General features: G+C 41.5%; 1 protein-coding gene across 3 annotated transcripts in view; it reads right to left on the bottom strand.

Annotated features, from left to right (window-relative positions):
* Positions 1–204: 204 nt before the first annotated feature.
* LOC140477246 (uncharacterized) overlaps positions 205–25424 on the bottom strand; it is an 82086-nt gene continuing 56866 nt past the window's right edge. For all 3 annotated transcript variants that reach the window (XM_072570808.1, XM_072570810.1, XM_072570811.1), the window contains 5 exons: positions 20792–20938; positions 15799–15975; positions 8364–8454; positions 8174–8251; positions 205–2277 (listed from right to left, as the gene is read on the bottom strand). In XM_072570808.1, coding sequence (XP_072426909.1) covers positions 2081–2277; positions 8174–8251; positions 8364–8454; positions 15799–15975; positions 20792–20938 — 690 coding nt within the window. In that variant the 3' untranslated portion in view covers positions 205–2080. The remainder of the gene's footprint in view (positions 2278–8173; positions 8252–8363; positions 8455–15798; positions 15976–20791; positions 20939–25424) is intronic.

Below are 25424 nucleotides of genomic sequence, written 5' to 3'. Positions count from 1 at the left end.
GTGCTTTTTTTTAAAAAAATGCAATATTTTGTTAAAAACATTTTAAAAAGAATGCTTCCCTTAGAATATTAAGTTTGTTCCTACACTACAGCAAATGTCAGTCTTTCATTTCTAGTTAGGTCTGAAGGAAGGAACAAAAGTGCACAGCTCCAATGACTACTATGACATTCACAGAAAGACTTGGGTCATCAATCACAGACTGACTTGGGTCACAATCTGAAGGCAATTTTTATTATAATCAAAATCACGATAGATCACTTATATATTAACTTCAGTTCAGTCATTTTTAAATAGCTCGATGTATCAGTGGCAGATAACTGGCAAAAGCTACAACAGTAACTAGAGTTTCTTTAATTTTCTTTTTATTTAAAAATGACTATCTAGGGCAGTGGTTCCCAAAGTAAGGAATATGTACCCCAGAGGCAGATGTCTGCAAGGGCTTTTTTTTGTTTTTAAGTTGTGTCATGGCAGATATTCAAGGATAAGAGCATTTTTTTGGTCTTGCAATCTCCATCATCCAGGAATTCTTAAACGCAAGAGTCTCTGGTGGTCAGACTCATGCCCTGCCGTTCACATTCCCACTGCTTTTACAATTCCAGTCGGTTAGGCATGCTGGAGAGATATTGTTGTGTCTATTAGCAGCAAGAAGTGATTAGAAGAGCAGCAAACATCAGGAAAGGGAGTGGCAGCGTGTAGGCCCCAGTACAAGGGTGATGTGAGGGCAGCAGCTGCTGACCAAAATATTGTCTGCATAGGAGAGATGGCTCTGTAACCTGCAGCTCAGCAGACTGCTGGTTGGAGATAGCCTGCCTGGCCAGGGTTGTCATCCTCGTGAAGCCATCTCACAAAGGTACAAAAGAGTGAGTGGCCATAGGAGGTTTGAAACGGGAGGCTGCTGAGTGAGTAAGATGTAGATTGGGTTCAAGAAGACAGGGATGCTAAGTGACTGAGAGGAGGGCGAATTTGGGGAGGGGGACATCTGAGCAGATGAGAATAGGGCTAGATAGAGTTTGAGAAATAAGGTTGCTGACTGGGAGAGGGTCAGTTCCATTTCAAATGCTTAGGATATAATAAACAAGCTCATAATCACATTAAATTTCAATCAAAAATATCATTGTAGACATTATTTACCTATAACATGTAATTGAAATGATTTACGGAAGATGTTGTCATTAGAATGAGGGGAGAGATATTGGGAAGAGGGCTGACTGAGACAAGTGGATTATGGTTGAAAAGAGGAGCTATGGCTGCTTCTTTGATGGGACGGGGTTGTGTTGGTCATTGATACACTCTCAATTTCAAATACTTATGCTCAAGGAAACAATTGCATCCATCACGTCCATGGTAAGTTTAAAGAAATACTGTAGATATGTTTACCTTAACGTGTAACTTAAATGATTACAAAACATGTTTCATTAGAAGGTTACTTGAAAACTGATTGTAGGGGCTTCCAAATGAATGATTAATCTGTATAGGAGTATATGAACAAAACATTTTGGGAACTATTGGTCTGTGTGTTTAAGTGCGAGTGTGATAACAAAACCCTCTAAAAGTGGTACCATGAATGGTATAAATAATTATGGGTTGACATTGATTTTGACTCTTTGTTTCTGAAGTTGCTTAATTAATTTGAGTGTTAACAACATTAAAAATAATTTTCTCCAATTTTGCCTGGGTAATTTGGGATTAAATTTATCCCACATGTCCTTTTATTAAATTCATAAAAAGGATTATGAAAATATCTGGAGAAAAATAAACTAGGATTTCAAATTGCCAATAAAAAGACAGCAAAATTAGAAATAAAGGCCTGAATATGTTATGAAAAGAAATCTGACTAGCTACTTTCATAAATATGTAATTTTAAGAATAATCATTGAGCACAATTTTAATAGCGTCACTTAAACCTGACAAACAGGTAAGCAAACCATTCATTATCAAATTGATAATGACTATTTTACTGTGGAATGTAGGTGCTCTATAAATAAATGTTAGCTGTTTTATTTTTCAGCGTCATGATGAATTCTTATTATTTTGCATTTTTGTAAAAATTCAAGACTGTGCTGTTGTAATGGCCTGAATGCTAATAATTTGGTCTTTTCAGAAGTCTATATTGGGTCTGAACAGGAGCAGCATGGATTCCACAGTTGCTAGTTTCACAAATCCCAGGAACTCCTTGCTCGCCAGGCATCCCTGGCTGCCCTGAAGGCCCACTGTATCCCACTGGCCCACGTGGACCTGGTTCTCCTTCCTCAGCAACACCTGGGTAACCCGGATAGCCTGAAAGATAATGAAAGAGACAATTATTAGTTTTCACACTGAAATGAAAATAAGTTTCAAAGAAAATTAATTGCACAAGTAATGGAGTTATTCAAACCATCTTTTTTTCTGAATACAGAACCTGGGGTTGCAGCCTGAAAAATTGTGGGGTGATCTCACATCAGTGTCTGTAGTTTATGCCCCTATTATGTTTCTCAATACAAGACACTCAGGCTACAACACAAATCTCTTTCCTCAGCTACTGCTCGATCATCGATTCAGGCAACACTCTTTACATGTTACAAAGTTAACTTCTGATTTTTTTTTATTTTCCATCAAATTAAATAGAAGAGAACTTGTCAATTAACTAGAAAATAACCCAACCAGCAAGAATTGTTCCTCCATTTTTAAGGTGGATTTTAGCAGGCACTGGGGATTATTTCAGTTGTCCCTATACCAACTTCTTCCAGGTATAAAAGATCTATGTTCGAAATATGGCTAGAGTTAGTTTTGATTTTATGAATTAGGTTAAAATAATTGAAATTATAAAAAGACTAATGCCTGAAACAGGTCTGCAGGTAAAGAAAAATGTCTTCTCATTAGCAGAAATATATTCAACTGTGTCTTTTAACTTGTTTTAACAATTCCCAATTTGTGAAAGCAAATTAAAACATCACCCAACTTCCATTGTACATTGTACTGAGAAGGGTCATCACAACCTCAGATATCTGTAAGGATAATAGAGTTGTAGTGATACGACACTTTAACTTTCCAAACATAGACTGGTACTGCCATAGTGTTAAGGGCTTGGATGGAGTGAATTCATAGAGGTATATAACGGCAGTAGGAGTATACTTTAAATGGGAAATCAGGAGGGCAAAAAAGGTGACATGAGGTAGCTTGGGAAAATAGAGTTAAGGAGAATCCAAAGAGATTCTACAAATACATTAAAGGCAAGCTCTAGGGAGAGAATAGGGCACCTCAAAGATCAATGGGACCATGTACATGTGGAACCACAGGAGATGGGTGAAATACCAATGAATATTTCGTGTCAGTATTTACTGTGGAGAAGGATGTGGAAGCTTGGGAACCTGGGGAAATAAATACTGATAGCCTGAAAATGTCCTTTTATAGAAGAAGAAATTAAACATAAAGGTTGATAAACCCCAGGGACCTGATCAGTTGTTTCCCAGAACTTTGTGGAAAGCTAGGGAAGTGATTGTTGGGCCCCTTGCTGAGATATTTGTATCATTGATAGCCGTGGGTGAGGTCCAGGAAGACTGGAGGGTGGTTAATATTGTGCCATTATTTAAGAAAGATCGTAAGGAAAAGCAAGGCAACTACAGACCAGTGAGCCTTACATCAGTGGTGGCTAAGTAATTGGAGTGGGGTTCTAACAGACAGGATTTACATATATTTGGAAAGGCAAGGACTGATTAGGGAGAGTCATAGAGATGTACAGCAAGGAAACATACCCTTCAGTCCAATTTGCCCATGCTGACTAGATGTCCTAACCTAATCTAGTCCCATTTGTCAGCACTTGCTCCATACCCCACCAAACCTTTCCTTTCATATACCCATCCAGATGTCTTTATAGCTTGGTGCGGAGGAAATCATGGCTCATTAATTTGATTGAGTGTTTTGAAGAAGTGAGAAAAAAGATTGAAGGCAGAGAGGTAGATGTGGTCTCTATGGACTTTAGCAAGGCATTCAACAAAGTTCCGCATGGTAGGTTGGTTAGCAAGGTTAGATCATATGGAATACAGGGAGAACTTGCTATTTGGATACAGAATTGGCTATACAGTAGAAACAGAGGATGGTGGTAGAGGGTTGTTTTTTGGACTGGAGGCATGTGACCAGTAGTGTGACACAAGGATCAGTGCTGGGTCCACTGCATTTTTTCATTTATACAATTGATTTGGACGTGAATATAGGAAGTATGGTTAGTTAGCTTGCAGATGACACCAAAATAGGTGATGTAGTGGACACTGAAGAAGGTTATCTCAGAGTATAATGGGATCTTGATCAAATGGGCCAAAAGGCTGAGGAATGGCAGATAGATTTTAATTTAGAAAAATGGGAAGAGTTATATTTTGGTAAGACAAACCAGAGCAGAACTTATACACTTAATGGTAGAGCCTTGTGGAGTGTTACCAGTCAAAGAGACCTTGGGGTGCAGGTTCATAGTTCCTTGAATGGGGAGTCACAGGTAACAGTGTGGGGAAGGTGGCATTGGCATGCTTGTCTTTGTTGGTCAGTGCAGAGAGTACAGGGGTTGGTACGTCTTGTGCGGCTGTACTGGACATTGATGAGGCCACTTTTAGAATACTACATTCAATTCTGGTCTCCCTGCTAGATGAAAGATGTTGTTAAACTTGGAAAGGTTCAGAAAAGATTTACTGGCAGGATTAGAGGGTTTGAGCTATAAAGAGAGGCTGAATAGGCTTTTATCCCTGGAGCATCGAAGCTGAGGGGTGACCTTATAAATGTTTATAAAATGATGAGGGGCATGGATGAGGTGAATAGCCAAGGTCTTTTTTCCCAGGTTAGGGGAGTTCAAAACTAAAGGCATTAGATTTAAGGTGAGAGTGATTAGATTTAAAAGGGACCCAAGGAGCACCTTTTTCACACAGAAGGTGATGTGTTAATGGAACAAGCTGCTGAAAGTGGTGGAGGTGGAAGTGGATACAGCTACAACATTTAAAAGACATCTGGATGGCTTCATGAATCGGAAAGGTGAAGAGGAATATGGACCAAATGCTGGCAAATGGGATTAGATCAGTTTGAGGATATCTGTTTCCATGCTGTATTCCTCTATGACTCTACCATGTGAGTGGGTTCCTCATGAAAAAGGTAAACACATCTAATAGCTCTTCTCCTTAATATAACATTAGCATCTCTAGTGTCCAGCATTAGATCAATAGTAATTATTTCAATCTTATTCTTATTGAGAAATGAAGGCAAACTATTGGGCCATGTAAAAAAAAAAGAGACAGCCTTCCCAGCATGTTCATACCCACCTTGATTTGTTTCCCCTTCTTAAGGGAGATAACTAAGATGTTAGCTGGCCTGCCCACCTACTCACCCAAACGCTGATTGGAATCCTTAAGCGACCAATTGATGGTTACTTAAGAACCTCTTTCTTTCTCTGCCACTATATTATGTACATCCCAGAAATTTTCACTGGACAGGTAAGGGTGTGGGAGATACCTCTTTTGAAGTCCCTTGTGTCCATCAGGGACAAAGCTCTAAAATAATATTCTCCCTTTGTCTCTTTGATGGTGGTAGGCAAGAACTTTCAAAAGCTGATTGGAGGCAGATGTTCACAGGTAAAGGGACGGCTGGAAAATGGGAAGCCTTCAGAAATGAGATAACGAGAATCCAGAGAAAGTATATTCCTGTCAGGGTAAAAGAGAAGGCTGGTAGGTATAGGGAATGCTGGATGACTAAAGAAATTGAAGGTTTGGTTAAGAAAAAGAAGGAAGCATATGTCAGGTATAGACAGGATAGATCGATGAATCCTTAGAGTATAAAGGAAGTAGGAGTATACTTAAGAGGGAAATCAGGAGGGCAAAACGGGGACATGAGATAACTTTGGCAAATAGGGTTAAGGAGAATCCAAAGGGTTTTTACAAATATATTAAGGACAAAATGGTAACTAGGGAGAGGATAGGGCCCCTCAAAGATCAGCAAGGCGGCCGTAGTGTGAAGCCACAGAAAATGGGGGAGATACTAAATGAATATTTTGCATCAGTATTTACTGTGGAAAAGGATATGGAAGATATAGATTGTAGGGAAATAGATGGTGACATCTTGCAAAATGTCCAGATTACAGAGGAGGAAGTGCTGGATGTCTTGAAACGGTTAAAAGTGGATAAATCCCCAGGACCTGATCAGGTGTACCCGAGAACACTGTGGGAACCTAGAGAAGTGATTGCTGGGCCTCTTGTGTGAGATATTTGTATCATCGATAGTCACAGGTGAGGTGCCAGAAGACTGGAGGTTGGCAAACGTGGTGCCACTGTTTAAGAAGGACGGTAAAGACAAGCCAGGAAACTATAGACCAGTGAGCCTGACCTTGGTGGTGGGCAAGGTTGTTGGAGGGAATCCTGAGGGACACGATATACATGTATTTGGAAAGGCAAGGACTGATTTGGGATAGTCAACGTGGCTTTGTGCGTGGGAAATCTTGTCTCACAAACTTGATTGAGTTTTTTGAAGAAGTAACAAAGAGGATTGATGAGGGCAGAGCAGTAGATGTGATCGAAATGGACTTCAGTAAGGCGTTCGACAAGGTTCTCCATGGGAGACTGATTAGCAAGGTTAGATCTCATGGAATAAAGGGAGAACTAGCCATTTGGATACAGAACTGGCTCAAAGGTAGAAGTCGGAGGGTAGAGGTGGAGGGTTGTTTTTCAGACTGGAGGCCTGTGACCAGTGGAGTGTCACAAGGATCGGTGCAGGGCCCTCTACTTTTTGTCATTTACATAAATGATTTGGGTGCGAGCATAAGAGGTACATTTAGTAAGTTTGCAGATGACACCAAAATTGGTGGTGTAGTGGACAGCAAAGAGGGTTACCTCAGATTACAACAGGATCTGGACCAGATGGGCCAATGGGCTGAGAAGTGGCAGATGGCGTTTAATTCAGATAAATGCGAGGTGCTGCATTTTGGGAAAGCAAATCTTAGTATGACTTATACACTTAATGGTAAGGTTCTAGGGAGTGTTGCTGAACAAAGAGACCTTGGAGTGGAGGTTCATAGCTCCTTGAAAGTGGAGTCGCAGGTAGATAGGATAGTGAAGAAGGCATTTGGTATGCTTTCCTTTATTGGTCAGAGTACTGAGTACAGGAGTTGGGAGGTCATGTTGCGGCTGTACAGGACATTGGTTTTTCCACTGTTGGAATATTGCGTGCAATTCTGGTCTCCTTCCTATCGGAAAGATGTTGTGAAACTTGAAAGGGTTCAGAAAAGATTTACAAGGATGTTGCCAGGGTTGGAGGATCTGAGCTACAGGGAGAGGCTGAACAGGCTGGGACTGATTTCCCTGGAGTGTCGGAGGCTGAGGGGTGACCTTATAGAGGTTTACAAAATTATGAGGGGCATGGATAGGATAAATAGGCAAAGTATTTTCCCTGGGATTGGGGAGTCCAGAACTAGAGGGTATAGGTTTAGGGTGAGAGGGGAAAGATATAAAAGAGACCGAAGGGGCAATGTTTTCACACAGAGGGTGGTATGTGTATGGAATGAGCTGCCAGAGGATGTGGTGGAGGCCAATACAATTGCAACATTTAAGAAGCATTTGGATGGGTATATAAATAGGAAGGGTTTGGAGGGATATGGGCCAGGTGCTGGCAAGTGGGACTAGATTGGGTTGAGATATCTGGTCGGCATGGACAGGTTGGACCGAAGGGTCTGTTTCCATGCTGTACATCTCTATGACTCTACCCTCCAACCATTTGAGCTTCTAACACCCAACATTATCCCCTCTCTTTGTTAAAATCACAAAAACATCCTCTCTCAAAATGCCTGGAATCACCTCAAGTCCAGGAGAGAACTTCACTTCTTTTTGGAACTCTACCGTGTCTACTACTATTTTCTAGTACAGCTGGGACAACAGAGCTGCCGGCCTTGTGAAAGTAATGTTTCCTGTCCCTGAGGGTTGACAGTCCACCAGCTCCTCAGTCACGCCACCTTCAGCATATTATTGCCACAGGGCCTCCAGATTTAAAGTCAGTGACATGCCCACTGTGTTTTTGGGGGGTGGTAGGGGTGAACAAGGAATATGTACCCTTATAAAATTCACCCAATGGACTCTAGTCACAATCTTTAGCCAAACTAATGGAAAACTAAGATTGATTCATACTCCCAAATACACATTACTCATGCTTAAAACACAAGAAAAAGAGAATGAACCTCTTGGTCCTTGTATTCCTTCTGCTCCAGGAAGTCCAACCCCTTGAGCTCCTATTCCACCTTTTTCACCTTTATTTCCTAAAGTAAAAACGTATTGTAGTTAAAGCCAGCAATAATTATTGCTGCTAAGGATGGGTCTGAACAGAAAGGACCCAAGTGCAGCATCAGTGTACAAACAACTAAAGATTACCTGGTTCTCCAGGAGGACCCCTTAATCCAGCTAATCCTGGTCTACCCCTTGGCCCAGGTTTACCAGGATTTCCAACATTACCAAATTCACCCTGTAGAGAAATGATTATTTATATTATTTAAAATGTCTTAAGTCATTATTTTTAAGTGTAACTATTTCTTAAAATTAGCTTTCTGAAAAATTCCTGTGTGTTATAGTCACATATAGATTTAAATTAGCAAATATTTCCAAAACGATATTATATTTCAATAAAAGAAAGTTAGGCTTCTGTCAGTCTGGAGTGTGCCAAAGTATCAATGTGCAATGCCAATTAAGCCAGAAAATAAATCGCGCTTCAATTCCTATTCTAAAGAATTCATGATCAGAAGTGAGGAATAGATTACTGGGTGAGGAGAACAAAATCAAGGAAAGAGTCACACAAAAGCTGCTTTCATTCGCTTTCTGACCATTTTTCATAACCGCAATAACTGAGGCTCAGAGATTTCTGACCTCCCACTTGTTTTATGTACATATATATTGAAAGCATGCCCTACATAACAATAATCAGAATTAGAAGATAGAGGTGATACTCAATCAAGCTTTTAGTCCCCTCTGCAGCTATATAAACATTGCTTACGGAGGTCTAAGTGCATTACCCATTATTCGTGCTCAGCCAACCAATCATAATGAGGCCACCTGATCAGACTGCTTTGTTGATACAATTGCTAGATGGCCTGTTTCCTTTTAATAACCTGTTGCTTCTTGAAGAATGTTTTCACTGCCTATTTATTTACACAGGATTAAAAAAGGTCTGAAGTATACAGAAGCTTCTGACATTGATATTTTTGGGATGTTATAAACTCAGCTGTTCTTCAAAGGAACTTTTCAAAGTTTCGGCTTGTTATATCAGTTTCAGGATTATTTCAAAGACTTGCCAAATTTGTGTGAAGTATTGGTTCTACATGGAATATATACTAGGAGAGTGAATATGGAGAATGCAAAGAGGTATGAAAGAGACACAGGGGTATGAGGGTATGGGATGGAGGCGGCATGCTAAACATGGGAATGCATATGGAGGATCAGTACTGGGTCTATACCTAGGTCGGGTTTGTGATGGTTGGAGGGCCTGACACATCATTGTAACTGGGTATAAAGTCCCAGTAAACAGAGACAGATGTCTGGCACGTTGCAGCCTTCCACTCCCTCCACTCCAACCCCAACCTCACTATCAAACCGGCAGACAAGGGAGGCACGGTGATATTTTGGCGCACCGATCTTTACATTGCTGAGGCTAAACGCCAGCTCGCGGACACCTCCTCCTACTGCCCCCTTGACCATGACCCCACCTCCCACCACCAAACCATCATCTCCCAGACCATCCATAACCTCATCACCTCAGGGGATCTCCCATCCAACGCCTCCAACCTCATAGTCCCACAACCCCGCACCGCCCATTTCTACCTCCTGCCCAAAATCCACAAACATGACTGCCCCACCCGACCTATTGTCTCAGCCTGCTCCTGCCCCACCGAACTCATCTCTGCATACCTCGACATGGTCCTGTCCCCCTTAGTCCAAGAACTCCCCACCTACATTCAGGACACCACCCACGCCCTCCACCTCCTCCATGATTTTTGCTTCCCCGGCCCCCAACGCCTTATCTTCACCATGGACATCCAGTCCCTGTACACCTCCATCTCCCATCACAAAGGCCTCAAAGCCCTCTGCTTCTTCCATTCCCGCCATACCAACCAGTACCCTTCCACTGACACCCGCCTTCGACTGACTGAACTGGTCCTCACCCTGAACAACTTCTCTTTCCAATCCTCCCACTTCCTCCAAACCAAAGGAGTAGCCATGGGCACCCGCATGGGCCCCAGTTATGCCTGCCTCTTTATCGGATATGTGGAACAGTCCATCTTCCGCAGCTACACTGGCACCACCCCCCACCTTTTCCTCCGCTACATCGATGACTGTATCGGCGCTACCTCATGCTCCCACAAGGAGGTTGAACAGTTCATCCACTTTACTAACACCTTCCACTTCAACCTCAAATTTACCTGGACTGTCTCAGACTCCTCCCTCCCCTCCCTAGACCTCTCCATTTCTATCTCAGACGACCGACTCAACACGGACGTTTACTATAAACCGACCGACTCCTACAGCTACCTAGATTACACCTCCTCCCACCCTGCCCCCTGTAAAAATGCCCTCCCATATTCCCAATTCCTTCGCCTTCGCCGCATCTGCTCCCAGGAGGACCAATTCTAATACCGAACAACCCAGATGGCCTCCTTCTTCAAAGACCACAATTTCCCCTCAGACGTGGTTGACGATGCTCTCCACCACATCTCCTCCACTTCCCGCTCCTCTGCCCTTGAACCCCTCCCCTCCAATCGCCACCAGGACAGAATCCCATTGGTCCTCACCTACCACCCCACCAACCTCCAGATACATCATATCATCCTTCGTCATTTCCGCCACTTCCAAACAGACCCCACCACCAAGGATATATTTCCCTCCCCTCCCCTATCAGCATTCCGGAAAGACCACTCCCTCCATGACTTCCCTCATCAGGTCCACACTCCCCACCAACCCAATCTCCACTCCTGGCACCTTCCCCTGCAACTGCAAGAAATGTAAAACCTGCGCCCACACCTCCCCCCTCACTTCCCTCCAAGGCCCCAAAGAATCCTTCCACATCCATCACAAATTCACCTGCATCTCCACACACATCATTTACTGCATCCGCTGCACCCGATATGGCCTCCTCTACATTGGGGAGACAGGCCACCTACTTGCGGAACGTTTCAGAGAACACCTCTGGGACACCCGCACCAACCAACCCAACCGCCCCGTTGCTGAACACTTTAACTCCCCCTCCCACTCCACCAAGGACATGCAGGTCCTTGGCCTTCTCCATCACCAGACCATGGCAACATGATGCCTGGAGGAAGAGCACCTCATCTTCTGCCTAAGAACCCTCCAACCACAAGGCATGAATGCAGATTTCTCCAGCTTCCTCATTTCCCCTCCCCCGACCTTATCTCAGTCCCAACCCTTGGACTCAGCACCGCCTTCTTGATGGGTAAAAATAATGACAGCAGATGCTGAAAACCAGATTCTGGATTAGTGGTGCTGGAAGAGCACAGCAGTTCAGGCAGCATCCGCCTTCTTGACCTGCAATCTTCTTCCCAAACTCTCTGCGCCCATCCCCTCTCTGGCCTATCACCCTCACCTTAACCTCCTTCCACCTATCGCATTCACAACACCCCTCCCCCAAGTCCCTCCTCCCTAGCCTGCTTGGCACACCCTCCTCATTCCTGAAGAAGGGCTTATGCCCGAAACGCCGATTCTCCTGCTTCTTGGATGCTGCCTGACCTGCTGCGCTTTTCCAGCAACAAATTTTTCATCTTTTCAGACTGACAAGGTAATTTTCAAGGGCCTCCTCAATGGAGTTACATTTACGGAGTTGAAACTTTTCTCAACTTCTCCTCTGAACTGAAATAATCTTGTAATGAAAGGCAACAGACCATTTGATTTCTAGACTGCTTGCAGCACCTGCCTGCCTACTTTCTGGACACCCAGATCCCTTTGTACATCTATACTTCCCAATATCTCACTATTTAAATCATATATATTCTTTCTTCCTGTTTTCACACCAGCCTATATCATTTCACATTTAGCCACATTGTACTGCATCTGGCAAAATGCTTGCCAACTCAACTAACCAAATCACTTTGAGGCCTCGTTTCATTCTGCTCACAACTCTCAATCCTGTCCAGGTTTGTGTTGTCAGAAAACTTGTAAATATCCTATTTGGTACCATTAGCCAGGTCATTTATAAATTATCTGAATATGTGGGGCCCATGCTCGGATCCTTGTGATACCCACTAGTCACTGCCTGCCATTTGGGGAAAAAAACATTTATTCACAGTCTCAGCTACCCATTTGTCAACCAATTTTTGATCCATGGTAGTATATTACTCTATCACATATGCTTTAATTTAACCCACTAACTTCTTATGAGAAACCTTATCAAAGACTTGCTGAAAATCTAAATGCTCCATATCTACTGGTTCTCCTTAATCTATTCTACTAGCTACATCATTAAAAAATGATTTGTTAAGCTTGATATATATGGAGAGAATGCGGGTAAGTGGAGTTGAAGTGCCAAGCAGCCATGATCGAATGGCAGAGTGGACTCGATGGGCCGAATGGCCTTACTTCCACTCCTATGTCTTATGGTCTTATGTATCATATATCAATGCTGGTTTGTTAAATCCCATTAATGCTTTCCAAATGTTCTGTAATCATGTCCCTTATAACAGTCCCCAGTATTTTCCTCATCATTGATTTTCAGCTTATTGGTCTATAATTTGTTAGTTTTTTTCTCTCCCCCCCCTCTTTAAATAGTGGGTTATATTTGTCACTCTCTAATTTGTAGGAACTCCTCTAGTCTATAGAATCTTGGAAGATGTCCACAAATGCATCCAGTCTTTCCAGGACTACCTCATTTAGTACTCTGGAATTTTCAGGGCCTGGTGGATTGTCAGCCCTAAAATGTAACACTATTTTCTTACTAACTCGTTCTACTCAATTCTATCCTCTCAAGAGACCCTTGGTTCCCTAACATTTCTGAGAGGTTATTTGTGCCCTCTTTTCTGAAGACAAAATCGAAATATGTGCCAATTCTTTGCTCCCCATGATCATTTCCCTGGCTCTTGATTGTAGCAAATTTGCCTTGACTAATCTTTTTCTCTTCAACTGTTTATAGAAGTTTTTATGGTCAGTTTCTATTTTCCTCAAAATTTTATCGTCAGTCTATTCTCCCCTCTTGATAAAGCTTTTGTTCTCTTTTACTGAATACTAAAACGGTCCTAAATCCTTAAATATGTAGCTTTTTCTAGCAAATTTTTGTGTCTCCTCATTGGATTTAATACTATCCCTAATTTCTTTTGTAAACCTTGGTTGAGCCACATTTCCTCTTATTTTTATGTCAGATAGAAATGAATAATTGCTATAATTCATGTAAACATTCATTAAATATGAACTATTGCCAATGTATAATTAAATTCTTTGGTAAGGCTCCCCGATCCATGACTTATACCTTTACAATTCCCTTTATTTAAAATCAGAATCCTGATTTCAGACTCAAGTATTCATCTTAATGATAAATTCTATAATATTATGGTTGTTCTTCCCCAAAGGACCCCACTCCAGCGTGGTTGTTACTTTATCCTTTCTCATTGCAAAGTACCTAGTCTAGTTTAGCTGTTCTCTGGTTTGTTCCCCAGTGTACTGATCTAAAATCAAATCATGTACACACTCCAAGAAATTGTCCTCAACAATATTATTGCTAGTTTGTTTTGTTTGATCTGTATGCAAATTTAAGTCACCCATGATTACAATTAATCTTACTGCACACATTTCTAACTTCTTGATCGATGTCTTCTCTTACAATCCCCAAGAACATTTTCTGCCCCTAGTGTTTCTTACCTTCACTCATACAGTTTCCATGATTTTCTGAACCAACAATCTTCCTCACTACGTCATTGATCACTCCTTTACTAACAATGCAAACTCACCTCCTTTCCCTTTTTGATCTTTCTCAATTATGAAAGCACTGCATGTTTAGCTCACATACTCAATCAAAATATTTCAACATTCAGACAAAAGTCTCCACATCACTATCCTAAAAGGGTGATCCCTTCGAATGTGATACTGCAGGCATGTATCTGAAATCAAAATTATAACCGTTTGGTGCTGTTAGTTTATCTCCTTACCACAAATGCTTCAAGCATTAAGATACAAAACCTTCAGATTTGCCTTTTTACCTTTGATTCACCAGAACTTCATTTTGCACTGTCGTCGAATTTGTTTCTCATCTTTATTCTGTCTGCCTTCCACTTTTGCTTCTTATCTTCCTTTTGTTTCTATCATTGTTTCTCCTTCCTCTGTCTCCTTACTCAGGTTCCCACCCCATGTCATGCTAGCTTAAACCCTCCCTGACAGCACGAGCAAATACATTGATACCTAGAATACACATGGCTATCTTAACAGGAATAATTGGATATACTGAGCTTGTTTTCACTCAAGTTCTGAACGTCAGGAGTGATTTGATTGAAGTTTAAAAGATCCTGGACAATCTTCACAAGGTGAACATGGATTTAGAAATAATATCTACTCTTGTGGTTGAGTGCAGAATTAGGGATCACCTTTTTAGGACAGAGATGTGGGGAGCTTCTCTCCGAGGGATTTTGGAACGCTCTCCCTCAGACTGTAGTGAAGGTAGGGTCATTAAATATTTTTAAGGTGGAGGTAGACAGAGTCCTGTTCAGGAAGGGAATCAAAGGTTATTAGGGATAGATGGGAATTTGGAATTCTGAACACAAACAAATTAGCCACAATCTTATTGAGCAGGCCTGAAGGGCCTAATGGCCTAGCTCTCCGCTTCCCAATTCATATGTTTGTCTGTGCAGTGTGGCCTGTCAGAGTACCATTTTCTTGCCCAGTTCCATTAGAGGCAGAGTGGTCTACAGTACAGAATAAGGCCCTTCAGTCCAGCGAATCTACATTGGTCAAAAATAGCCACCTAACTATTCTCGTCCCAGTTCTTCCAGCACAGGCTCACTGGTCTGACAGGACATTGCAGCAGATGTCCAGCCAGAAAACATGAATGTAGTTGTTATTTAACTGGGCCACTGAGTGCGAGACAGTTGTCATGTGGGGAGAAAGTTCAAAGTAAAATTTTTAAGCAGCCTCTGCTCTTAGAGATTTCCCAGATGATCCCTCCGTCTATGAGGGTCCCGATTGGAATCCTCACATTAGGAATTGTCAGTTGGATGGAGTGCCTGATAGTCTTTAGAGTGTTAAAATATTAAATTAGTACCTATCTGCATGTGGGCACACAGTCCAGTTTGCATTACATTACGAAATTTATGGTGTTATGGGGGAAAAGGAGATTTGATGTAATAGATTTCTATCACTTTTTCCACTTCATTGCAGCTGTGGAACACCAACTCTCCAGGTCCATTAAAGAAGGAAATCTATCCTGAGATATTTTAAGAAAAATGGTCAATTTTATGCTTAACCCGTGTGCTTCTACTCAAAAGGAAATGGCTTTTATAAATTGTGTGCATAAGAAGGATATAACACTTGAAAAATATGTCACCATCTTCTCAAGGGTAATGCCACATCCATAGATCAGCAATTCTTTATTTGTGAAAGTGATTCAAATCTCCTAAGCAACAAAGAGGACATAAGCCATGAGATTCCAATTATTTTGTACTCAACTGACACTCAGTCTGAAAGTTTTTCACTTTGTTTCCAGTATTTCTCATCCATAGTCCATAATTTACTAATGAAAAAAACTTGAAAGAGGTAAAACACACGGAAAACATACAGAACAACGTCACATTTTAGTTGGTGTTCTGTAAAGTAGGAAGTAACTTACTTGTTCTCCTCTTTTCCCTGGTAATCCAGGAGGACCAGGGGGCCCTATCAGTGTTACATTATTGGCCGGACATGCCCTTGCACATGTTCGCCGGATTGCAGATGAGTAGATTGCTAATTGTTCATTCATTACTCTTTTGCACAACTCAAAAACCTGTTCCAAGGGCATTCCTGGACCCTAATAGAAATAAAATATTGTAAACATTTTATTTGGAAAAATGTCAACAAATAAACAGGGCTATAAAAGAACAGATTGCACCTCAGAAATATTTGTAAAGCTTCTGATTTCAAAATCACATTTATTACAGGCAACACCATACCAGAAAAAAAGATAATTAAGTATGTTGGACTGAACAATAGTCAGTACAATACGTGTGAATTAGACTGACAAAAATTTTTTATCCTGTTACAATAAAAAAAAAATCAAATTTTACCAAATATCCCCACTGAAATAAATCTGACTTATGTGACTTATGAATATTTGGCATAAACATTGGAGAACTAGAAATAACATTTTGAAGAAAAAATATTAGTGCAGGGAGATGTACTTTTAATGTTACGTATTTAGCCTCATCTGATCCTTTTGCTTTCACTTTTTAACTTTTTGCAGCATCTTCCTTCGAATATTAATGTGTCACATACAATTTTCAGATGTCAGTTGGGTTGTGTTTGGTTTCAGAATAAAATGAAGGATAAGGTGCTTCTCTTCTTGTGCATTAGGATCAGATTGTCTGTTTGCTTTCACCATAAATAATGGCAGTGGTTCTCTGCAAACATATTGGCCTCGACTGTCTATTACACAAATATGGGATTGGTTCTCCATGTTTGTTGCATGGAAACTAGTAGCCTTAAGTTCAAAGAATCTTTCTTTTTGGGTAGCCCCTCCAGGTCAAGGATGATATTCTGATATGATGTGTTCTGAGATGGTTGGTACAGTGTCCAAATCTGCAAATTCTGCCACATGTGCAGCAGGTGATGACTGAAGGAGTGGTTGGTGGGATGTTTGAATGCTGCATGCTCCTTCTGATATTTCAGCTTCAGCTCTGCACATTTCAACTGCAGTCCGCCCATGTGTTTGATGCCTTCCCGAAAGACATACAAATAACTGGTTTTCACGTCACCAAACACAACCCCTCCACACCCATAAACGCACAGCTCCATTGCACAGATGAGTGGGAGCATGCTGTGCAATGCCCTCTGTTCAATATTAAACTCAAGACCTTTGTTTCTGATTGTTAGCTTCCCTCAGTGGTTGATAGTCCTGACCTGTGAGAGCAGCCAGAAAGATGGCATTCAATACCTTGTGGTCTCGGAAACCAACCTTAAAAATTAATTATTTCGCACAGGGTGAAACCAAAGGTTAGACTTTAATGGTCATGGAAGCAGGCTGGTACACCACAGCTGTACTGTAGGTGGTAAACCTGACATGGCCATTGCTGAGAGTCCATTAAATCCCAAGGGAGGAAATCTGCTGGCAGCCATTTGGGTTCCCAGTCTGCCATGGGGGAATATCTGCTGCTGGGGAGAGCTGCTGGACAATTAGAAGTTTGCAGCTCTCTCCAGTACAAGCAGTGGCACTTGGAGTGATGGCCATTGCAAGGTCCTGCAGTAGACCCCAAAAGCAGGCTTGTAATTGGAGCACACAAAGTGCAACAGAATCACACTGGACACTCAGAGGCCTTAGCAAGGGCTGAAGGGGTCTTGTTGTAAAGGGTGAGGAATAGGCCAGAAAAGACCAGATTTTCCCTCAATCTCATAGCAACTATGTAAAGCAATTCAGGAGATTTTAAAACTATGGGATTCCATTAATTAACTTGCAATGGCAACAGAGTCCACTTAATTGAAAGGTAATTACAGACGCAAGCAGCATTTCTGCACAGTTAGCATGGTGGTACATAATGCATGTATTCCTCCACAAGGAAAAATCAGTTTAAAAAAACAGTAATATTTAGAAATAAATGTACTGGTCATACTGGAGCACTGTTCTGAGGTATACAAGTCAAACCAGTAAGCAGCATTAGCAGGTTTTAGTGTCGCTTTCTTCAAAGGTCATGGCCATGCAATGTGTACTGTGCTCACTGCATGCATTATAATGCACCAACTTGAGCCTGAGAGCAAACAAATCTCAAGTCGAGAGAGAGAGAAAGAAGGACGTAGCCCAAGAGCTGAGACTCAAAGTAAGAGGGAGTGGTGCTTCTAGCTTGCTGTTGCCAAGATGAAAGCTCACTCTTTTTTTGGATAAGAAAAACTTGCAGACTAAGTAACGTGGTTAGAATGAAATCAGAAACTTCTCCATTTCCTATTGAGTGTTGTTCCTTTTGTTTCATGATCAAATGTATACCTTGTAACTAATTTACTTATACAGCCTTCATAAGAAAATCCCTCCATATCTGGGACTAATCTAATGAACCATCTGGCACATTTTCAATGTCAATATAGCTTTCCTTAGATAAAGAGACCAAAACTGTCCTGAATATTCCAGGTATGGTCTGACTATGCCTTGTTTAGTTTTAGCAAGATCTCTGAAGGTGTTGAAGTAGTTTCAGTAAGTTAAGGTTTAAATTTTCAATCCTATCTTATAGAAACTGAGAACTACAGATGTGTAAAGACAGGCTAGGAGTTAATAGGAGATACAATATCAGCAAGATAGTGCTGGCCTTGGCTGAAATACAGGTAATGCCTGTGAAATCTGTGGGAAAACAGTAGATAACCTAAGACACCTAGACAAAAACATTGTGGGAACTGTAGTACATTGTAATGCTTTGTATAAAGCGAGGGGATGTCTGTAACCCACCAGAGTTAGTTTTACACCAGACAATGATAAGACTGGTTCTCCTTGCCTATGCATAAAAATACTGGTCATAGACCTAATTCCTGATTCCCATTATCATTTTGTTTAGTTATTCAATAACAAATTCCCCATTTTTTTTACTCCATTCCCTTTGTAACAGTTGACTTATCTGCATTATTACCTTTTGAACTTGGATGTTAACTTTTTGTGATTTATGCATGAAGACCCCCAAATATCTTTGTGCTGCAGCTTTGTGGAATCCTTCCTCATTTAAATAATTTTCAGTTCCTCTCTTCATGAAAAATTCATAGCCCTATATTATATTCCATTTTCCTAGTTTTTGTACACTCATTTAATCTGTTTGCATCCCCTCTGTAGATTCCTTGCATCATTCGTGTTACTTGTCTCCCACCCATTTTTGTGTCACCCACCAACTTCGAAAGAATACATTCACTTCTACCATCCAAGTAGTTTATATATGTTTTAAATAATTGTAGTGCCAGCACTGATCCTTGTGGTCCTCCCGTAGTTACAGGTTATAATCCTGAAGATGGCCCCTTTATTCCAACTCCGTCTTCTAATAATTAGTCAATCTTCTATCCATGCTAATATACCACACTTTCCATGGATTGCCACCTTGCTGTGACGGAGGAGTATGTGAATTCCGTTCATCCTGACAGTAATGCTGTCAGGAGGTCTCAATGCATGGTCGGGGTCACTCTTGACAGTAAGGTTGGGGGTGGGGGTGGGGGCCTCCACCACTTCCTCTGGCAGCTCATTCCATACACGTACCACCCTCTGTGAATAAGTTGCCCCGTAGGTCTCTTTTATATCTTTCCCCTCTCACCCTAAACCTATGCCTTCTAGAGGATTGGAATACAATGATACAGAAGTTATGCTGCAGTTATACAAAAGTCCTGGTTAGACCCCACTTGGGGTACTATGAACAGATCTGAGCACCAAACATTAGGAAGGATATATTGCCCTGGAGGGAGTACAACATAGGTTTACAAGAATGATACCTAGACTTTAGGAGTTATGGGGAGTGAATTCACAAATTAGGCCTGTTTTTCTAGAATTTAGAATGTTAAGGGTCGATCTGATCAAAGTCTTCAAGTTATGAACAGGAAAAGGCAGGATAGACAAAGTTAAACTATTTCAACTGTTTGAGGACTCTCGAACTAGGGGACATAATCTGAGAATGAGGGCTAGACCATTCAGAGGAGATGTTGGGAAGCACTTCTACACACAAAGAGTAGTAGATGTTTGGAACTCTCCTGGATACATGATCAGATGTTAATTTTAAATCTGAGAAAGATTTTTTTTTGTTAAACAAAGATATTAAAGGATATGGGCCAATCAGGTATATGGAGTCAGGCCACAGAGGAGCCATGATCTCAATAAATCTTGAAACGGGTTTAAGGGGATGAATGGCCTACTCCTGTTCCTGGATTCCCAGTCATTGAGGATTCCTTGCCATTGGAACTGAATCTACTTTCTGTCAAGGACTATGCAATAGCGTTCCCACATTAAAAGATATTCCTCACCAGGCATCTACTTAGATGAATTTGTTTGTTTCCTCCTCCTAGAACTGTAATAAATTTGTCAGGCATCATGATTATATTATGTATTTCTAAATGCTCTGCTATTACATCCCTTCCAATAAAAAATGACATCTTCCCAACGACAGCTATTAAACTAACTGGCCTACAGTTAGCTCCCTCCCTTTCAATAAGCGTGTTACGTGGGCATTTTTCCAGTCCTCTGGGACTTATCTAAAATCTAAGGATTCTTGGAATATGACCACTACTGCAACCAGTATCTCTGTAGCTACTTTCTTTAATATACTAGGATGCAACCCATTGGGTCCAGAGCATTTATCAGCCTTTAGCCCCATTAGTTTTCCTAACATTTTTTTCTCTAGTGATAGCCATTGTGCACAGGCTTGGAAATGACATGATCATTTCGTGACATCAAACACCTCAAAGTGCTTTATAATCAATGAAGTGCAGTCACCACTGTCAATATAATGTCAGAAATGCAGCAATTTTATATATGTTAAATGTGATTAAAGGGGTTTCAACACAATTAGAAATGGAAGACAAAGCTTAAAATAGCTTGAAGCATTTGTTTTCCAGAAAAAGCAGAGATTCAACAGTTTGACTTTTCTTCTAAACTTAATTTAAAATGAAATTGAACTCACATGCACTCCTACAGATCCTGGTTCCCCTCTTTGCCCTGCTTCACCACGCTCCCCCATGGGCCCTGGAAAGCCTCGTGGTCCGGGAATTCCAGGCACACCACGTCTGCCTTCAATTCCAACATCCCCTGGAGGGCCAGGTCGTCCAAACTAAATTAAAAACAAAAGTTCAACGGAGTAGTTACAATAATTTAACCTCTTAAAGCATGCCCACTAAACAACATGTGTTCAAGCGGGTGCTTGAACATGTGCTTACTGTTCACCACAGTAATTAAAAAGGGAATTGTACAAATTTTCAGAAAGTGCATTTCGATAAAATCTATCCTGAACATGTTGCTGCATCTTTTTGTAACGTGGTGCTAGCTTTCCCTTGCAGCTATTTCATAAATCAGGCTTTGATCTCAATTAAACTTTTGAGCTGCCCTTATTATTTGATGATCACTCGCTATGCAGCAATATTTCCAAATATCTGTCATAATTTTCACCTTTTCTCTCCTTAATATATGGTTTCTTGATTTTGCTACCATAGTACAGCTGATGGTTTTGTTTCAGGTTAATTCGAAAGAAGATTTGTATCTCATCTCCATCAGAACCTCTCAGAGAAGTTTTGCTCTGAGCCCAACAAGTTGTATTTTACCATTATTAAGGTTGGGAACAGGTTTCCTTCTGTTCTCTGCAAATTCAGTGTGGTCCAAAGGGTTACCTTAGGCTGAGACTGTCAGGGCTGTATATAATACCCAAAGTGTACCTGACTAGTAACATATGACCAAATGGATTTGACAATATCATATTATTTCCTTCCATTTGTTGTCTCCACACATGAAGAATGGCTAGTCAATTAGGACCCTTTTCAACTTCTCCTGTGATGATCTCATCCCCCAAATGAAATACATATAGGATAGAATGTATTTAATGTGTATGTACATACTGAATCTAACTTGCTAAGAGTCTGCTCATGAATCAGCCCTCTTGAGTTCTCTTTGTTAGGTCTTAACTGCATCTTCTGAGTTTGGGTACCCATGCCTACAGCCTTTATTGTTGACTCCTGCACAGCCCAGTCAAAATTGCTGTTCACCTTCAACCATAAGAAAATAATACTGCAGACGCTGGAAAATTTAAAGAAAATACAAAAATGCCAGATATATTCACCAAGTCTGGGAGCATCTGTGGAGAGAGAAAAACAAAAATGCTCCTTGCATTTTCCATTTTTGTTCCAACCTAGTTCTCCTGTAGCACTGCAGCACAACTCATTTTGTTTTAAAATTCTCTTGTGGGACATGGGGATCACTGGCTGGCCAGCATTTATTGCCTGCCCCTAGTTGCCCTTGAGGAGGTGGTGCTAAGCTGACTTCTTGAACTGCTGCAGTCCACGCCCTGTAGGTAGACAGACAATGCCCTTTGGGAAGAAATTCCAGGATTTTGACCCAGCAACAGTGAAAGAATGGTAATATATTTCCAAGTTATGGTAGTGAGTGGCTTGGAGGAGAACTTGCCAGTCATCGTATTCCCAGTGTTACCTATGATCTGAAGTACCCACCTGCTCCAAGAAGACCACATCATCCCAGTGCCAAAGAATAATCATACAACATGCCTCAATGATTACCTTGTGGCTGTAAAAGCTGCTCCTTATTTGAGGTATTTTAGGTGTTGGAAGTGATTTCCTCGAATTCCAGGATCAGTAATTACTGCTTCATATGCTGTTGCATTGTTTTAGAATTTTGTGGAAAAAATGTCAAAACAACAGCGTTTTTAAAAGGGAGAAAGACAGACCAAAAGCAGCGAGCACATGGTTTGTGAGGGAGAAAAAGAAAGAAACCTACACTGCTAACTGACACAGCAGTGAATGTGTGCAGTTACTGTCTTTGCTGATTGAGTTCATGTATCTCTGGACATCAGCATCTGGGAAAAATTAACAAACAGCAAAATTCACAGCTGACTTTGGAGGAACCTGTATGGGAAAGCTTACAGCGCAGGAACAGCGAAGTGCATAGTTTTTAACGTGTATCCTTGCTGTGAGTCTACAGTAGTGAGTAGAGTGGGTTCTTTCTTGATTACAGAGGAACCTCGATTATCCGAATATCAATTATCCAAAGAGGATCTCAAGGTCCCAATAGAAACATTACGTCAAAAAGCTGTTTCAACCCTGATCGCATATTTTGTTTATAGGTACACTGATTAAAAATGAATTCAGCTCACTGAAATGCTGCTGAGAACAGTCCTGGACAGTCCAGGCACCATCTCAAAATGACTGACCTCCCGCCTTCTCTCTCTCTCTCTCTCCCCACACTTTCCCTGGAGTTCTACACAGAGGTGAACTCTAAACCGCTCCCCCTTTCCCAGAAAATCTCTCCAATATTGTCTTGTACAGGGCAGAGGTGGAACATGAGACTTACTCCAAAAAGGCAGCAGCAGTCTTACTGTTGGCGTACAGTCCGACTGCTCCAGGGTTGGGGGAGGGGGTTTGGATGGTGGGTGGGGATGGACAGGGATGTGGGGTTGGGGGAGCAGGCAGACCGGGAGTGTGGTGTTGGACAGGGTTGGGGCAGGCTGGGTGAGAGTGGACAGGGTTGTGGGGCAGACGGGGGGAAGGGGGCGGGTCTCATACGCAGTGTGCTTTTGCCTAGTCCCCTGAACGGGGAGCACACTTCACAGAAAACTCCAAGCCCCAGAGGGAATCAATTAACCAAAAGATCAATTATCCGAATGAAATAGTGCCTGCCCATCTCGTTCAGATATTCAAGGTTCCTCTGTATATGTTTCATTGAAATCCATCTCTTGATTAAATTTTAAAAATGTAAACCATAAGTATGATGTTAGCCTGGAGCACTGTTTTATTTTAAGAACAAACAGATGGTGCTATTTTCTGGGTCTATAGATTGTGAAGGATCAAAGATGGCCTTTAGTAGAGTGATAGATGTACATCTGTTGGATATGGGAGTTTAGGGAGAGTTTTGATGTTACTGATGATTATGTCTGCAGGAAATTTCTTTGGTTGCGAATCCTATCAGAACGCATATATTGATTGGAGTGGCAGTTAGAGGCAATAAGGAATTTACAAGAGCTAGGGGGTGTGATGGATGGCAGTTATAGGAAGGGACAAAAGCCACAGATACAATCAGGTAGATGAGTTAACTCCAGGAACGGTAGGAGAGGTAGATAGGTAGTGCAGGAGTCTTCTGTGACTATCCCCATTTCAAACAAGTATGCTGCTTTGGAAAATATAGGGGGCAATGGACTTGCAGGGGAACGTAGTATGAACAGCCAAGTTTCTGGTATCGAGACAGGCTCAACTGTAATGAGGGGTATGTCAGGGACCAAGTGATAGCGGACTCTCTAGTCAGAGGCACAGACAGATGTTTCTGCAGCCAACAGTGAAAAATCAGAATGATGTGTTGCCTCCCTGGTGCCAGGATCAAGGATGTCTCAGAGAGGGTGCAGAATGTTCTCAAAGGGGAGAGGGACCAGCAGGAGTTCATTGTACACATTGGAACTAACATCATGGGAAGGGAAAAGGATGAGGTTCTGAAGGGGGAATATAGAAAGTAAAGCAGGAATTTTAAAAGGTGAGTTTTGAAAAGATCTATATTTCTGGTTGAGGTTCTGAATGTAGGTTTGCTCGCTGAGCTGGAAGGTTCGGTTTCAGATGTTTTGTCACCATACTAGGTAATATCATCAGTGAGCCTCCGAATGAAGTACTGGTGGAATGGCCCACATTTTATATATGTGTTTAGACTTCCTTGGGTTGGTGACATCATTTCCGGTTCTTTTTCTCAGGGGGTGGTTAATAGGATCCTAATCAAAGTGTTTGTTGATCGAGTTCCGGTTGGAATGCCATACATGCAGGAATTCTCGTGCATATCTCTATTTGGCTTGTCCTAGATGGATGTGTTATTCCAGTCGAAGTGATGTCCTTCCTCATCTGTATGTAAATATACTAGTAGGAATGGGTCATGTCTTTTTGTGGCAAGTTGATGTTCATGTACCCTGGTGGCTAGTTTTCTGCCTGTTTGTTCAATGTAGTGTTTCTTATAGTTCTTGCAAGGTATTTTGCAAATGGCATTAGTTTTGCTTGTTGTCTGTATAGGGTCCTTCAAGTTCATTAGCTGCTGTTTTAGTGTATTGGTTGGTTTGTGGGCTATCCTGATGCCAAGAGGTCTGAGTAGTCTGGCAGTCATTTCCAAGATGTTTATGATGTAGGGGAGAGTGGCTAGGGTTTCTGGACGTGTTTTGTCTGCTTGTTTGGGTTTGTTGCTGAGAAATCGGTGCACCGTGTTTGTTGGGTACCCATTCTTTTTGAACACACTGTATAAATGATTCTTCTCTGCTCTTAGTAGTTCCTCTGTGCTGCAGTGCATGGTGGCTTGTTGAAATAATGTTCTAATGCAGCTTCATTTGTGAATGTTGGGATGATTGCTTCTGTAGTTCAGTATTTGGTCTGTATGTGTTGTTTTCCTGTGGTCGCTGGTTTGAAGTTCCCCATTGGCTGTTTGCTCTATTACAACATCTAGAAATGTAGGACACCACTTTGACTGGAACAATACATTCATTCTCAGACAATCCAAAGACAGAAACGCGAGAGAATTTCAAGAAGCATGGCATTCCAACTAGAACTCTATCAACAAATACATTGACATTT

Source organism: Chiloscyllium punctatum, chromosome 5 (assembly GCF_047496795.1).
Source record: "Chiloscyllium punctatum isolate Juve2018m chromosome 5, sChiPun1.3, whole genome shotgun sequence".
Lineage (NCBI taxonomy): Eukaryota > Metazoa > Chordata > Chondrichthyes > Orectolobiformes > Hemiscylliidae > Chiloscyllium > Chiloscyllium punctatum.
Note: the sequence above shows the minus strand (reverse complement) of the source record. Positions and strands in the feature narration are given on the sequence as shown.